The sequence below is a fragment of the Desmodus rotundus genome, chromosome 5 (assembly GCF_022682495.2).
Source record: "Desmodus rotundus isolate HL8 chromosome 5, HLdesRot8A.1, whole genome shotgun sequence".
In the NCBI taxonomy this organism is placed as follows: Eukaryota; Metazoa; Chordata; class Mammalia; order Chiroptera; family Phyllostomidae; genus Desmodus; species Desmodus rotundus.
In genome coordinates this window covers 80586360-80604537 of record NC_071391.1, presented here as the reverse complement: position 1 = coordinate 80604537, position 18178 = coordinate 80586360, and the positions used below count along the sequence as shown (strand labels likewise).

General features: G+C 35.2%; 1 protein-coding gene across 6 annotated transcripts in view; it reads right to left on the bottom strand.

The window, feature by feature from the left end:
- Positions 1 to 18178, bottom strand: part of ZC3H12C (zinc finger CCCH-type containing 12C) — a 63135-nt gene that overhangs the window by 25539 nt on the left and 19418 nt on the right. For 5 of the 6 annotated variants that reach the window (XM_053925007.1, XM_053925009.1, XM_053925008.1 and 2 more), the window contains one exon: positions 5762 to 6516. In XM_053925007.1, the coding sequence (XP_053780982.1) occupies positions 5762 to 6516 (755 nt within the window). Of the gene's footprint in view, positions 1 to 5761; positions 6517 to 11745; positions 11909 to 18178 lie in introns of those variants that run through there. The other variant, XM_024570850.4, reaches the window with a different exon arrangement.

The window sequence follows — 18178 nt, the reverse complement described above, 5'->3', positions numbered from 1 at the left end:
CTTCATAAACCAGAGGAGATACATGAAAGGCTTTGTACTTTTAAAAAGATTCATGAGAAGCTTAAATCCTATTTATACAGACTGCTAAACTTTGCTTTATTTTATAAATATATGGACTGTTCTTGATAGAAAGGTTAAGTTATCACAACTTATGCATTTTCTCTGTTCAAATTCTAATACTAAAATCTGTATTTGGTTTCTGTTCAACTTTAAGTAAATGACTTTAAGGATTGACCTGGAGTGCTTTTCTACTTCCAGGTAACACTCAGATTTGTACTATCTGAGTGTTTCTAGTGTTCCCTTTTTGGGGGGTGGGTGTAAATTGTCAAGTAAATCATTGCTTTATTTCTCTATTCTATACCATTTGACTGGTATACAAAAGTAATGATATTCTTAGTTCATCTTTTTTTCCTAGGAGATACCTACAATTTAACCTCTGCATGCATTTAAAAAATATAACTAGGTCTCCTTGTCTCCAGTCTTAGTGTTCATTTCTTTCTCTAAATGTCTCTGTAGAGTGATCTTTCTTAAAGGCCAATGACATGCCACTTCATCCTCGCTTAAATTCTCGCGGTGGTTTTCTATCAGTAAGAGAGGTGATTAGAGAATGAATCCTACTGGCTAAAAGTTACCCACCTGAGCTTATTAGCAAAGAAAATATCAGTTTTAATACTCTGCACAAATATGCACCAGTAAGGCTTAGCCACCAGTCAGATCTGATCTAACGCCAGAAACCTGGGTTCATCTACCAGCTAGAAGGCTTATAGTGGTGGGTGGGCAGTGGAGTTTCAGTAGTTTGTTCACATCAGAAAAAGTTTGTAGCTTCTATTCTACTCAACAGAAGAACTTGTGCTACAGCATAATGTAGAGGCAGGGATGAGACACTGAGATTTTCCCTGTTCTTATTTTATATAATACTCAGTAGAAGCTAAAGTAGAATATGAAGACATAGTTAATAAAGTCAGGTGACTAGGTCATGGGAGCCCACTGAAGAAATCAAGGACTTTTAGAAATCACAGGCTCGGATACCCAACTGATCATACTCCATCCCTGATGGCTCACAAGACTGTGCTTTGTTATGATATGTCATATCATCTGAACCTAACACCACAGATTAAAAGAGTGCTGGATTTGTTTAAGGAAAAAAATGAATTCAAACTATGGGACGCAGGTGGATAGAGACTAATTCTACGCTGTTCTGTACTCCACTGCTGAACTACATCAAGTTGAATAGAAGCACAGATTTTCAAGGCTTGTAAAAGCTACTTGGAAGAAATAAAAATCACAATATTATAAGAATTTCATTTCAGAAATATATTAAATATTAATTATGCTTTATTTCTGTGTCTATATCTGGAATACACATTTCATGGTGCATCTATATTAGCAAGTATCTGCCCTAAAAGAGGCCTATTTGCTAAACTACTGAGAGTATTTTTTTTTAAGAATTAAAATTAACTGCAGCTTTTTAGCAGGAATTGTTAGCCCAGCTCCACTAACTATAAATTTCATTCTTTTCATGTTTCAGAAACCAAGCACTTTTTGAATGCTTAACATTTTAGATGCAAAAGTTTAGGATTTTCTCTAAACTTACTTTACCCTAATTTCTATTTTTGCATACTTATGTCCTCTTTGCTCTTATATCTAGCAGTGAAATACCTATCACAAATTATGCTAGACTAAGTTCCAGGTATTTGTCTCAATTTTTGGTGAATTGCTCATTCAACAAACTTACCCAGAGCTTCTATCAAGGTAGCACATTTTTAAAAGTAGCTTATTAAATAAGCCAAAAGTAGAAGTATGCTCCCCAAGGTAACACAGGATCTCTGCAATTTTGGGACCCTCTGGCTATGTGGCTTGTCTCTGGGCAATTCTGGAGTTACCCAGATCTAAAAGCCCGAGTCTTCTTTATGAAACTGCAGAAATCATCATTGAAAATCACTGATGTCATAAATTTGAAGTAAAAATTAAAATAAACCTACAGGTCATAATAAAATAGACTGCTAAATTGCTGTATTTGTTAAATATTGAATGAAATACTGGGATAACTAACTTTTTATTACATTAGTTACTATATTCTGGCTCCTTAATGTAATAACAACTCTAATTTACTCAGCATTTATTAAATGCCAGGCACTTGGTACTAATCATCTCTAATTATAATAACAAGCCTGCAAGATAAAAATTTCCCCTTTATATAATTTTGAAAACTAAGGCTGGAGAGTTTAAACAACTTACTCAGAATCACAATGGTAGTTTGTAGAGAATAAATTTTTTTAAAGTCTATTTTGCTTATTTTAATAAAAATGCCTTTGCTTTCCTACTTTTAATTTACATCTAAAGAATCATTTATATCAGTTCCATGGCTAGCATTTAAATGAGATCAAAATATATTCATCATATAGGGGATATATCTATTTGAGAGATCAGAAAAAAAAATAGTACTCTATTCTTACTCCACCCCCACATTTACTTGTTATTATACTTTGTTACTATATATGTATACATTTATAACAGGTTTGCTAAACTTATGAATAAGAATTAATGTCAAAAGTAAGAGCATGTAACAGTTAATTCAATATGAAATGGATGAAATCTTTCTGTATTTTAGTTAAATTAAGATTTTGGAGCTGAAGTAAATATGCAGTTTTACATGACTTGACTACTTTATGTAGGTCTTACAAATGGCAGACTATAAAAAGTTTACTATGACTTTTTATGAGTTCTGGTACTTCAAAGTTATGGAGGCGGTACATTTTATTGTGACTGACAGTATAATGCTGCTATAATAAAAATTTCCTGTCAACTTGCTCTGTCCTGAAATGCCTGAAGGAAGCACTTCACTGAGTGTCAGAATAAGTACACGATGGGGAGAACTGACTCCGCACCGCCGCACCTTTACAGCAAGGGAGACAGGACGGGGCTGAGCAGTGTGGGGACAAAAGTTTGTTTTCCTCACTACGGAAGAACAGAGTTGAAATGCCTTGACTATGCCATCTTTTTTTCACATTACAGTTCTTCTGTGGATAGTTCTCATTGTGTGGGGTGAGCACCTTTAGAGTTTCTGGTAAATTTTCAGTTATCCAAGTACTTTTCATTTCCATGAAGAACTAGGTTTCAGTCACGTGAGTTGATGTCAGGATGACCCAACTGTGACATAATTTACCTAAATGATACCCATCTTAAGAATTCATTTCTACGGGTTACAAGTTTTATAAATCTAAAGCTGTCTTTCCCCTCAACTGCCCGCATGTACCTCCAACGCCAAATTCTCCACTCATGCCTATCTTGTCTCCTCCTTCAGAACTTTGCTTCGAAAATTAAACTCGTGTTCAGCTCTTCTCCTGTGGAAACACTTTTCCTGTCCCCTCAGCTGATATAGTTTTATCCTTAAAAACAAAACTCAACAAAATCCTTTCCCCAGTCTTCTACCCTTCCTCTGTCAACTTTCTGGAATAAAAGTCTGGTTCTATTCCTTCATTTCTTGACATCCTGCAACGTGGGGCTTCTATCTTTAATGCCATATGGCACTGTCTTCAAGAATGACACATGGTATTAAAGGAAATTACTTCCTGGCTGTCATTGTCCTCTGATCTTTTTTTTTTTTTTTTTTCAGTATACCCCGCAGGATATTCTCTCCTTAAAGTCTCTTCTTCTTTGAGTTTGATGACATTTCATATGTCTTTTGGTTTTTCTAACACTATGGTTTTCTTGGTTTTTTCTAACACATGTTTTCCACAGTACTTTTCCCCTGGATTCTCACTTTCTTTTACCTCCTGACCTGTAAACATCCACACTTTTCATCTTGAGTTGTTTTCAACACAAGCTATGCATCAAAAATGCCTTGGCCCTTAAAATACAGTTACTCGGGTTCTATAAGAGCTCCATACTGAATCAGGTTCTCCAAGAGCAGAGCCCTGGAAGATGCATTTGTAAGAAACCCTTTGGTGTCTGTGGTGCATGGCCATGTTGCAGGTGTTCCGCTTGGATCTCTTACATCTTCCCTCATTACTCTCTCCATTGGCAAATTCATGGCATTTTGACCCTGCACATTATCACACTGCTAAGGTAATTGCTCGCTAGTTCTGGATTATTATAAAGAAAAAAAATCATTATGTGGCCAAGTTTGGAAAAGATTAAACAGAGAGATTATTTTACTGAGACCTCTCAAGGTCGTGTATCTCTTCAAACCTCTATGACATTTAAAGCTCTCTTTCTAAAAGGGTTGTCTGCATCCAAGCTTATCTCCTACCTCCTATAATCCACCCTAAACATCCATGCCAAACATCAGTATAAGGAATAACTCTACTCTTGGCATTCCCCTCCTCAAAAAGTTTCAATTAACTTTGGATTAGAGCCAACCTTAAATTTCTTAGCCTAGCATTTCAAGGCCTTGTAATCTATCTGCCTTGAACCTTCGCAACTTGCTTTTATCCTTCATTATATTAATAAAAATGTATACACTTTGAAATTAGACATATTTGGGTTGAAACTATATTCTAAATTGGCTAAGTAATTTAAATCTTGCAAGTCTCATTTGCTTATAAAGGAAAGTAAGGTAATACAGCTTCCACCTGAAAAGGTTTTTTGGAGGATTAGAAGTTGGTCCTTCTCATACCCTGTGCAGAAGTACTTGTTACCATCTACTAAAAACAGTGGTTCTCAAATTTCAGTAGGTATCATTATTAGCAGGGTACGTTTTACAGAAGGAGGTGCCTGGGCTAGACCTTGACTGGACTCGATAGGACTGTGTGTAGAGCTGGGGGGGCTCCGGAACCACACTGCACAATATGGTAGCCACTAGCGAGATGAGTTGTGAGTGTAAGATGCTAGATTTTAACACATAGGAAAGGAATAAGGCAAAACATCTCATTAACAATTTTTTACTTGATTACATGTTGTAATATTTTGGCTATATTAGACTAAACAAAATATATTATTCACGTTAATTGTACCTGTTTCTTTTAATTTTTTAATGTAGGTACCAGAAAATTAAAAATGACATATATGCCACACATTATATTTCCACTGAACAGCACTGTTCTAGAATGTGCATTTTTAACAAGTTGTCCCAATGATTCTGTGGTAGGTACCCTCAAGTGACCCTTTGAGAAACAATATCTAAACTTCTAACTCTATAAAAGAACTGCTGCCTTCATGTATATCTCTATATCCTCAGTGTTCTGGACATTGCGGGCAGTTGAACTACACAGTACTACTTGAATTTAGATGTGCTTTAAATTTTATGCCATCAAAATTTATAAAAAATATTTCATTAGAAGTTCTGCATTTGTTCTACCCCACCTAGTTCCTCAATAATTATTTTTGAATTATATCCTTAAAGAAAACAAAACATTTGAAACTACAGCTTTGATTTGTTCCCAAATCATAAAAATAGTTTATTTTCCTTCCGGTTATTTGACTTTGTGTAGAAATTGTCTATTTATCTGACTAGATTCCAAAATTGTTGAATATTATGGTACTCAAGTTCTTCACTTAAAACTAGTGGTTAACACTAAAGCCAAAACAAGCGCTAATTTTTACAGCATAGTGATGGAGCCAGGAGAGGAGACAACGAGACATCTGGGGAAAGGGGTCTCTAAGGAGGGACAAATGGGGTGAAAATGGCTGACCACTCCAGAAGTAGAGCAAACTAAAAGAGATACAGTTAGAAATATGCAAGCTAATGTAAGGATGGAGAATAATCTTGACTCTAATGACTGTTAGAAGAGAAAGTCACAATGAAGATTTTCCCACTTACCTCATTGCCACATTGCTGCCATCGATAACTACTGGTCTCAGATTTTCTCCGTCATCAGTTACGATCTCTTGCATTGGGGAATCAGACCGCTGAGATTCCAGGGAGGATGTTTCCCGCATTATACTGGTAATTGTACTAACTGTTTGTTCGGCCTCACTTTTATTTCCGAGTTTGACAAGTTCTCCCAAAATATCATTGATTAAAGCATCGGTACCAAGTTTGTTTAGCACAAGCTGAACTTGTTCTTCAGAATAACCTAACTTAAGTGCAAACTCCAGTTTTGTTTGGTATTCTCGCACCACATCAGGGGGTTTCTTCACTTCCCTGGATATAGCCTGGGCCTCTCCAGGTTTAAAGTCTTGTAAAATTTCACTGCGTTTCAGTATGTGAGGAGGCTCTAAGCAGGGAGACCTACACAGCTGTCTGTGAGTCTTGGTTAATAAACATGGCTCTACTGAAATGTTACTCAATTGCTCTGACTCATTATCAGAATTTGTGCTTTCTTCTGAGTCACCAGAGCTCACATTCTCTTCGGACACCTCTTTTTCTTCCTTCCCAGAATTAACTCTATCCATTGTTGGTTTTTCTACCATTGACCAAGGTACAGATGTACTTAAATGCGGGTCAGTGCTCTCCACATAAAGGTGGCCTAGGTCATGCCCCAGATGATCCTTCAAGCCCATGAAGCTGTTATGTGTACTTGACTCCACTTTGCTATTTTTTCTGTATTCCTGAATGCAAAGCACCCCGTATTCCTAGAGAAAAAAAATGTAAAAATATTTATTATTTCATATTTACTATTTCATTTTTCTCAATACACAAGTTGGAAGAGAATTAGCAAACTATAAATACCTACTTCAGGTTATATCTACTCTCTCTCCTCCCTCAAGACCTTTGCCAAGACAAAGTATCACACCCTGTTTTGCAAATGCCGTTAGAAATTAGAAGGGCCACATGACCCCTCCAAGGCAATCAAATTAATAAGTAATGGAACTGGATTTTTTAAACCAATTTTTGTCTGACTTCAAAATCCCTATTGTTCCCACTATATCATGCTGCTTCTCAGCCTTGATGGAAGAGACTTTTCCACTGTCAGAAAGGCCTACCAGTGTTTCTGGAGTGACATACAGAATACTATCAAAAAGCATTTTTAGATATGCTATGATTGTTAATGTACATTTTTTCTAAAAGAATTCATAAAAAACTTGTAAAATTTCTCTTAAAGAGAAAGCCACGTGGAAAGAAAGGAAAACATTAACTTATGATTGGAAAAGTATCATTAATTATAAAATTAATAATTTTAACAACAATCTAAGACATTTCAAAAATAATTCCAGTACTGAGTTGAAAGAGCATATATTCAGTAACAACCAACAAGGAATTACATAGTTACAGAGTCAATTATATTCCAGTTCAGAGATTAGTACTTTTGCCCTAATAATCTTTATTTTGTGACTATTTTAATGTTATACCCTTATTAAGCGCCTGGGATAGTACAGTCTATTTCATTCCAGGGAGTGAGGAAAAGCTCTTTTATTCTATGCACATTTATGGAAAGCAGAGAAATAAAATATTTCACGTAAAATTAGCAGCAAATAATTTGGTACACTGAATAATGTTATCTTAATTTCCTGAATTTTATGGCAGAAAATATTTCTATATCATATCAGATAATTAACCATTATCTGCATTTGATTAAAAAGTCGTCTTTTCCTCCTACTTCCACCTATAAAAATGCTTTTGCTGTTTAAAATGCTTTTGCTGTTTTACTGTTTTCCTTACAGTCTATTGGGAATAATTGTTACTTCTCTACCAGGAACAGGTTTAGCAAAATAAAATTATTTTCTCCTGTGCTTCACTGTAAGGATTATATTTATCTCAGTAGTTTACTTATTAAGGTAGTTGTGGTGTTATATCCATGGATAACATTAGTAAGCTAGTGGTAGCTGAATTTGAGACTCTATAAAATACCTATTTAAATAACCTTAAAAAAGAAATTGGAAAAACATTTCATTCTAAAGCTCTTCAACATCTTATTTACACTAGAAAGGAGCTATTATACAAATGTTAAAAGAAAATGCTAAGTGATTTTTTTAAGTCTTTGGAAAGAACATTTGGTGAACCTACTAGAGAGTTAAATATTTCTACATATTGAAATAAATTATATTAGCTATGGTAAATACTAGAGAAGAGAACATGGAAATCTTTAGCTTGATACAATACACTTAAAATTCCTTCAGTGTAGAACTCCTACACACTCCTACAGGGGTTTCTACAGATTTTGTCCTTTGAGAAGACAGATAACTTACTGTTCTACTAATGAAACATTCATTAGTTTTAAAGAAACATCAAATTCCCCTGGCTCCTGATTGCACAACTGATAAAAAGAAATATTCCTTAGGAGAGCTCCATATACATCTGCTCCATTATGAAGCTGTATCCATTTTAATTTTTTCTATTAATATGGATATGCATGAGCCCAATTATTTACAAGTAAAAGAAGGGATTTTGAAAGCAAATCTTTACACTCACTGATTTATTAACTACTGTAATATACTGACACCATAATGCAAGTAACAAATCACAACAGCATCCTAATAAAGGGATACAGTTAAAAGAAAAATCCATGCTGTGGCCTTCGTAGAGCTCCCACCAAAAGTATCTTATACAAGGAAAACCTATTGGAAGCTGGGCTGCTTGGCAACCAGAAGCTGGTTGCTAAGCTGCACTCTTTTAACATGCCATCATGAATGCTAGCACAGTGAAAGAATAATTTGGTATGAACAAAAGCCTATAAAAGAGACTGGGACTCAAGCGCGTCTGGTTTACCCTCGGAGAACAATGAAGCTGCCAAACCAATCTGGAAGCTCCGACATCATTGTTCTGTAAACCCCACAATCTGCTGTGACTGCAGGAAGTATATTTAATGGGCAGCATTTTTGATCTCCTCTGAAAAGTTTGGGTTTTGCATAAGTACTGTTGTGAGATGATTCTTCAAGATAGTAATTCACTGACCAAATCCCTAAATTAAACTAGGAAGTATTATTTTAATTTTGAGCTGTAGTGTTTTTCTTACAGATTGTTTCAAATAAGATACATACTTTATGAAAAATACATCCAGTGCAGAAAATTAGAATGCAATGTTATATTTATGGTGTAAATTAAATTATTCTTAATTTTTTTATTTTTCAAAGAAACAAAACCAGATACTGTGAAGTTTTTAATATGAAAATTAGCTACCCTAAAAAGTGTTTAAATCTTTCTATATTACCTTCAACTTAACATAAAAAAGTGTTGATACTATGTAAACCTGCTATATAATTTTATTGTACGGCTATGATAAAATAGAGAAAAAAATGGGATAATAGTTGTTTGCTTTTTATAATACTAAACCAGATAAAACTCATTTGATTACAAATGTACTTAGTGAATATCACACACATTTAACTTCTGATAATTCATGTAGTTTATACATAGTATTCAAACAAAACATCTGAAATAATTGGGCTAACATGATTTTTAATATTAAGGATAAATGTAAGTTTGATCTGACCTACTTTTTAAAAAATTAACATCTAATTTTATTGCAAATAATTTTTTGAAAAAGATTTTGATTTAATTTTTTCACATTGATAGGCCTCTCTCTATCTTCCAGATTTAATTGGTTACCTCAAAGAAAATTATTCAATGTCACCTTGTCCTAAACAAGCAGTTAAATAATTTTTAGTATCTATGTGAATTAAGTATGAAATAGTACAGGTAAGGTCAACTGAATTCAAATGCCAGACGCATAAACTGCATACGTTTTTTCCACTACCTAATATAAATGTGAAATAACCTGATTTGTATTGACCTAAGTGGTAAAGATTTGTTTTCTATTCAAACTTTAATCTCTAAAATGCTTCCCTGCCCACTTGTAAGTTGTAAAGTGTTGCCCTTTCTGAATATGGGACTTAGAAAAGAATTTGGCAATATCTTGAAATCATTCAATAAACACTTAACTGCTCAGATTTAAAAACTGATAAAAATATTTTTATATGCTGCAGTACATGTCAATGTAACATAATGTGTAAAACTTACAAGTAATTATTATAAAAAACCTTAGGATAAAGAATGGTATATGATCTTTTGTTTAGTGTCTTAAAAATGACCAATATAATTTTGGAAAAAGAAAAGATAGCAAAGACTCTAATAACATCACAAAATTTATTACATGTAAGATAGAAAATATTTTTCTCTTTAATTTCTAAACCATTCATTAGACTTTAAATTTTATATTTATTTGAATGGAAGTGTATATAGACCATCTTTAAATTAATCAACTATTAACTGATAAGGGTAATTTTCCTCAGTTCATGGAGAAGCAGCACAGACCAAGTTTCACAGACAATGCAGGTCAGTGTATACTTTGAGAGTTATCAAAAAACTCCAAGAAATATGGCCTAACTTTTAAGCTTAATATCAGGAATCCATTATAACTGGTCTTACATACTATATTCATGAACACAAAAGATATTGGGCAAAAATATAACGGTCTGAGAACAGATTTCTACACTTATAAAACTACAGATTCCCTCCAGATATTATACTGAAAATAAAAATAATTTTTCTTGTTAAAGGCCTAATAAGTTAAAAATCAAATATTTGTTAGAAGGAAATTTTCAAAATTTTGTAGATGATGATGAAGTATAAATAATTATTTCAATGGCCCAAAGAAACTTTATCTTAGCAGGTTAATGATACAATGTCTATTTACTAGAAATTTGTTGCATACACACAAGTTCCCCATTTAGTGAGATTTTCTGAAAGTTCTCATTACATGACTTGGGTAATCTAATCCTTCTTCTCAAATCAAATATAATTTTTAAAAAATATTCTAAAGAGCCTCATATTAATAAGGAATATTAGACCATAAACTTGTTTCATCAATTTATTTGTTTGTAATGTAAAGTTACAACGCCATAAAGTGGGTTCTGGTTGTTATCCAAATGGCAATACTAAGAGAACAATGAAAAAAAAATAATGAATATGTAATAACTACCTACTGCTGTAGTCTCTGTGTATTTAATTACCACTGTATTTCAGTGAGTGCTGTTGTCTGCATGGCTCTGGCTAACAAAGGAAGGATGTCCCTTTGAACAGACTGGTTAATGCTCCAGGGCAACAGATGTCTACTGGAGCTGCAGGAGACCAGCAACTGGTGGCCTGCCCATCCTCTAAAAACTTTCAATAGACTTATGCATATGTTCATACAATAGGGCATGTGGTAGGAATAAAAACCTCTTTTTCACTCTTTATGCTCTTTCTCTCCCTCCCAACTGACAGATGAAAGTCTTTGTTTCCTCCTCCCTTCCCCATCACAGAACTCTTAAAAGCAACAGTTCTTGAAATGACATCTTCAATCTAATATCTGGAACTAGTGCAAGGAAACAAAAAGATGGGAGAGAAGAAATTAGTAACTCTGTGAATATTGAAACAGCTGATAAAGCAATTGGATGCTTAATGATCATATTTAAGACAAGTTGTTTGAAACATCTACCTACATCAATCCATCTCCCCGAGCTAGGTTTTTAAGACAATGGAAAAAAATCTATCAAATCTTAGTATTGCTATACGGTACGTAGGGCTGACAGTGACACCTAAAGAAACAAAAATGTGACAAGATAAAATCTAAATTCATTGTCTATCAAACTATCATAACATGTTCTCAGTTTTCTTTAAGTACCAAAATGATAACATTCCATGTCTAATGCCTTGCAAATGCTCATGAAGCTGTAATTATAAAACTCCAGAGTTTAAAAATATAAAAAATATGCTTCACATATTTACACAAAGATTTTAATTTTCTGGTATTTTGGCACTATGTGGTAACTTGAAGGCTTTCTTTTCATTTGAGGTGCTTTCTATCCTTTAGAGTTCAAATTAAAACTTCGAATATTTACTAAAGTTTAACTTCCAAGGCATTAAGTAGCACAGATACTCACGTTAGCAGGAAAATACAAAGACATTGGTTTCTGTAGCAGCTTCAGCAGTAACTCCTTAACACTATTTTAGCCGCAGACTTCCAGGCAGGCAAGAAGAACAATGAATGGTTGAACAGATGGAATGGCAATGTCTTTGCTTAACCTACTACAGAGTGGAATAACAGCCAATCATAGTCCAGAAAGCTCACAATTAGCTGGCTAGGCAGATGCAAGCCAACCTCAGCACCCTGCATCCAGGTTTTTAAGATAAGCAAGTTGATGTCACTCTTGGGGTCGGCCTGGGCAGCATGTATATTAACAAGGGGTGTGAGGCAACAATAGGCCATACAAAGCTGACTAGTAGGCAGCTGCTCTTTGAGAACAGTCATTAGAGAGCAGGCTGCCAACAAGAAACACCTGGCTTGGGCAGACATCAGCTTTTCCTCCTTGTTTTTAATGCATGAAACAAAGAAACCAATTATATTTAAAGTAGTAAAAGTTGCATGTTTCCAAAAAGTTGAGGCTATACTCTAGTATAGCTTTTTGTTCTTGAGAAATAAAGAAAAGGAGATGTGTCAAAGTAGCAATCTCGTTTCTGTAATGAATGAGTTATTGGTGACAAGAGACAGAAGGTTGTAACGAAACTACTTGCCTGGAAATACTGGGAAATCTGAAGTATTGGTTAATTTGTTGCAATAAATAGAAAAAAGAGATGATGAAAATAACATTGCAAAAGAAAAAGATCTAAGGGCTTATGAACAGAACTGATTTTTAAAAGTAAGTTCCCTAAATTATACTGTAGTAAGGTATTCAATAAAACAAGTTAGGTGCAGCTTTGTGCCAAATGACTCATCTGAAATGTACATATAGACAACACTTACTTCAACCTAAAATCACCAGCCAGTCCATCTTCTGTATGTCAAATAGTAGCATAAAATTCTTTTATGATGGATACCATTAATCATGCAATTAAATAAAAGCAAAACCTTTGTATCTGGTAAAAGTATTTGTACTTCATAACATTTGTAAGATGTAATATTCATATTCTAGTTCAGTAACTAATAAACTTTACAAAGAAGAAATATTGTGATTTTTTTTTGAAGGAAAGTATACTAAAACCAGAGCCCTCAGAGAGAGAGCTTGTTATCCCTGATTTATTGCAGAGTTTCATACTGCAGTATTTATAATGCAATGGACTACCTGCGTTTGAAGGCTGCATAAGTTATATCTTAGGTGGCCTCTGATGATGAAAAAATTCAGCCAAAATTTACACACCGGATGTGAGAAAATTTCCCCACTCCAGGAAAAGGGAATCTAGAACTGTCCTACTACGTATGTACTTATGTGATATAGCACACACCCATATACTAGCACCCCCTTTTCATTCCAGTGAAAATTTTTTAAAAAGGCAAAAAACTGTTCTTAATACAATTTTTTTTGACATAGTGTGATGTAGGCAGAGCCTAGGCTTTTCCACTACACATATAATTGTGAACTCTGAAGATATAAAATTCAGTTAGAGCACCCCAAACAATCTACATCTCTACAATCTATAGCCTCTCCTTTCACACACATTCAGAGACTACTCATAGTTAAGATTATTTGTGAATATTTGGAAAAATATCACACGGGTTGGGACTCTTGACCATGTCTTTATTGTGCCCACTCAAATGTCAATAAGCTCTTCTCTCTGTACTAAGAGGAATGTGTACTCTATATGGGTAAAATTTTTCAGTTATCTCATGAAAAGCATTCCTTATGCCTACTAAAAATTGTTGTTTTCAGAAAAAATTGAAACAAAGTATGATATAGTAGACACCATTTGTCTATAGATATTTTTCCTCAAAAGAGCTTGAAAGTATGTCATCTCAAAATATTAGAAAATTTAAAAATCTAAAAATATTTTTAACTAAATGAAATTGTTTGATTTTGAATGACATACTAACTTCTAGAGCAAGAACTATTCTCTTTTTGTGTGCCAAGGGTTACAGTAATGCTTCTGCAATAGTTAAGCCCATGGTCTCATTTCATAGGCCCATTAAAGATAAAGAGTCTCTAGTATTATATAGTTTATTGGAAATTATAAAGTGAATTATACAGAATTCAAATTTTATGTCTTGGGTAATCATATGAACTTTAAAGAAATGCAGGAAAATAGAATTTATCATTTTTTTGGTGGTACGGTGGTACTTCTTTTTGAAATTTCATGAGTAAAAGGTACCAGCCCTGAAAGGAGTAGGAAAGATAAATCAAAACTGCCAGGCCCTGGCTGGTGCAGCTCAGTGGATCGAGCACGGGACTGTGAAGCAAAGGGTCGCTGGTTTGATTCCCAGTCAGGGCACATGCCTGGGTTGTGGGCCAGGTCCCCAGTTGGGGGCACATGAGAGGCAACCACACATTGATGTTTCTCTCCCTCTTTCTCCCTCTCCTCCCCTCTTTCTTAAAAAAAAAAAAAATTAAAGCCACCAACCAGTATGGTTTATCAAGTATACTTCTGGTAAAACTGAGTTTGATTAAAAAAGATAAAAATGACAAATACATATTCATGCAAAATAGTTAAAACCAAAACCTCATAAAACTTAATCTATACACTGACTAGTGAGAAAATATTTATGAATTCACATTAAAAACTTTTTCTTTTGTGTATACAAAGGAAACTCTTTAGTATGAATAGACAGCCTTCTCCTTTCCCTTGGGTTCTCTTTCTTCTTCTTATCCCTTGCTACTATAGTTGCTGTTTTATAGCTTTAATTCAGGAGGAGGACTCTTCTCACTAATTCCTGCCACTGTGAACACAAAGAATGAGAGAAAACTACCCAAGAGCTCAGCAGGCAGCCTGATCTCTAGCACTGGATTAAGCTTTTTTGCAACAGCAAATAAAGGCAGTGATCTGAAAAAGCTAATCAAATCCTGCTGTGGTATTTAGACTCTTTGGGTTGCTAGTATTGGATAATGTTAAGCACATTAAAACATCTGGGTGAAAGGGTGGCCCGAGCCCGTCTCTCTTACACTGCCCTAGTCCACTTCCCACTGTATAGCCAGTGCCAACCAACAGGGGCTGGCTCTGCTTCGATCACTGCCATAAACGACTGTGCAGTTACGACAGATGAAAACAAGACAGTGTAGTTTTAGGTAGACACTAAAATCGGTCAGTGCTAAGGACGTGTCTAACATCTGAAACTTCAACCGTATGACAGTACCTTGTACGCTGGTTGAGGTATGAATGTGATACTTGTAAGCTTTGACTCTAGTGTTTGGAATCAATCTTTGTCAGTGGTGATCCAAGCCCTCTTCCTGGTACCTTTCTCCTAATTGGGTTTGTTCCCCTTTAATATGCAATGTCTGTCAAGCCTAACAATAACATCATAAAAGTAAGATTGTTATATCAAGTTTTACCAATTGTCCCTCAAAAGTTAAAAAATTATTTTGGGGGGTTAAAAATACAGACTAATCAACCAACAAAAAACCTAATTTATACAAATGGTATAAAAGAATGGAGCAAAACCAATCAGGCACTAACTCTAATCTCTGGGTTATTATATTTAGGAAGTCAGATGGGCCACGAAAGCTTCAATATATTTTATATTCTTTGGGTCTTTCTTTGTTACTTTCTTTTCTTTGTTACTTTCATTACTTAAGTTACTCCTTCCTTGAATAACCCCTAAGCACATGCCTGCCAAAGTGATTTTCACAGACACCACTCTTATGCTTAAAAAAAAGTCACAGCAGCAAATCATAAATCTCTGGTTCTCTGCTTTGTTTTCAAGATTGTTGCTACAGCCTGGGCCCCTGTTGGCCCTGCAATCTTATTTCCCTTTTCACTGAAGGTGAAGGGATAGCACAAGTGAAGTTAACTGAAGTGTTCTCTTGCACTGCCTCTACCCATATCATCTGCTATTCTGAGCCCAGCTCAAGGTTTAATTTTCCCTAAAACCTTCCTGGACTGGTTCAGTTTTTATTGAGGCCCAACTCCTTTGAATTTCTACAGCATGAAGAGTCTGTACTGCATAATACAAGCACTTACTAATGAACCAGGCTGTAAACTCGAGGGCAGAGCCTTACATAATCCACATGGAAGAAACCTATTTGTGCGGCAATGTGCTGTTATCTAGAAGACATCTGAGTGAAAAATATGACCAGTAAAAAAAGCCAGGCTCCTGCAAATATGAATGCAGGCATTCATATGAACAAAAATGCTTCCCTGCTAATTTTTATTTCTATTTTGTGACAAAGCCACCTTATCAAAGAGCCTTCAGCTATCCGCAATGCTCCTGTAGCCCTGGTTCTACCAAGGGGCTGCTTTCCCCATTACAGGCAGCTGTGGAATCGAGTGAGCTCAAGCCTCTCAGGGATGAGAGGCCTTTTCCTGACGTCTCCTCTGGCTGCGACTTCCCACCTAGAGTGGCATCTGTTGGAGTAACACTCGGGCCTCTGCCTCCTCACTGGAGGATGGCTACAGTAATCTGGTGGGTAAATCTGGGAAGAGGAACTGCGAGAGCAAAGCCCAGCCTGACTCACAAACTGCTTCAGGATCTGTCCAGGTGGAGTATATGGTCCCTCTGTTCTCCAGCACTGCCTCAGGCTGAGTGGTGAAATCTTTCTAATTTGGGGGTTCAATGTAACTAAGCCCTTTGTGCTGTGATCTCAAGTCGTGTTCTACAATAGTTCTATCAAAAAAATAAATAAAGCTGCCATTTTGATGTCCACCTGCCTGGCTTCTTTGTCTATTTCTCAGGTGGTTCAGAACTAAGGCAGAAAAAAGACCTGCTCACACAATATTCAACAAGAAAAAGTTTTGTTATAAAGAACTATTAAGAAAAAAGGTGATAAAAAGACTTACATACATTAACTCTGGTCAGACTACTTTTAAAATACATATAAAGTTTTTTTTTTAAATCTGTAATAAAGAAAGAAGATAAAGATCCTCAAAGTAAAAAGTCTTAGGGTTTGATAAAAAAAAAATCTTTCTGTGCCACGTCACTAAGAGCAGCCGCTTTTAGCTATCTTTAGGGTTCAGAGATAGATACTGAATAAATCTACAAAACAGTTTTTCTTTCCAGTGGTCTAAAAACAAAGAAATTCTCCATAGTAATTTAAGTGACAACGTAACACATATTCCTAGACTTCAAATATTTCCCAGTGATTAGCTTCCCATACAGTATTTAAAAAATTTCATTAGAAGTCTTTAAACAGATTATCTTAAATTCCTATAAAACTTGTAAATACTCAAGAAACAAAGAATTTTAGTAAAGGTTAAGGAATAGAAATCACATCCAAAATGCTGATGTAATAGGTTACTAAAGCAACTAATATATGGGGAGTCGTAGAGAGAAAATTCCTGAGGAAAAAAGGGACATAGTATATGATTTTAAGAGAGGTAGAAAGCACATGATATCATCCATATTAACAAAACACAGGTATATTAGGTATAACTGAAACTCTGAGGGAAAACTGACCAAAAATGTGTAACTTTATATAAAAAATATATGACATTCTCAGAATTATATCACAACTGGATAGTAGTTAAATGACACTTTATCTTATATGGCAATGACAACATTTACAACACCATCATTAAAGCCTAGTCACAACTCCTCTCTGGATACCACATTATCTCCCACTTTGGCTATCCTCATTATAGTTTTTAATTCTCACCACAGGATATTTTTTCATTGCTCTTGGAGAGAGGTAGAGGGAGAGCGAGAAACATCGATGCAAGAGAGAGGAATCGACTGGCTGCACATGCCCAGATGGGGGACTGAACCCACAACCTTGATATATGCTGACTAGAATCAAACCCCAAACCTTTGGTTATGGATGACGCTCCAACCAAATGAGCCATGTTGGCCAAAGCTGACATTCCTCACTTTGTACCTAGTAGGTGCTTTTATCTGCACATAATAATACTTTCAGGCTGCACATACCAGCTGATGATGGGTGCATGTCTTGTTCTTTAGGTATTAAATAATTCTGCTTAGCAAACTACCTCAAAGCTGCTTGACCGAAAGTGTTGCTAACGTGAAATCCACAGATTTAGGCTATAAAAAAATAACTGTTATCAAATAGAATTAAAATTGGGCTCTATCATTATATTAGGTCTGTCTCTTCTTATTAATGGTCTAGAAGAGAGTGTAATAGTATATTAAATGTAAAGGAACTCAGGAAAACATAAAACATTTGGGTGAAGTGTGGCCATATGCCAGGTGATTCTAATATGGAGCCAAGTTTAAGAACATTGATTTAAAGTTTCTTTCTTCTAAAACAACTTTCTGCACACCTTGCATGTTAAAATCCTACCCACTATTATTGAAGATTCAGCTAAAGACCAACCCTGCCATGAAAACTTTCCTGGAACACTGTTAGACTAACCTTTGGATTATTGAAGTTTTGCACAGGGCCTGACATGGTTAGGACTTGATAAATAACGGAATGGCAAATAATTCTGGGAGCATGA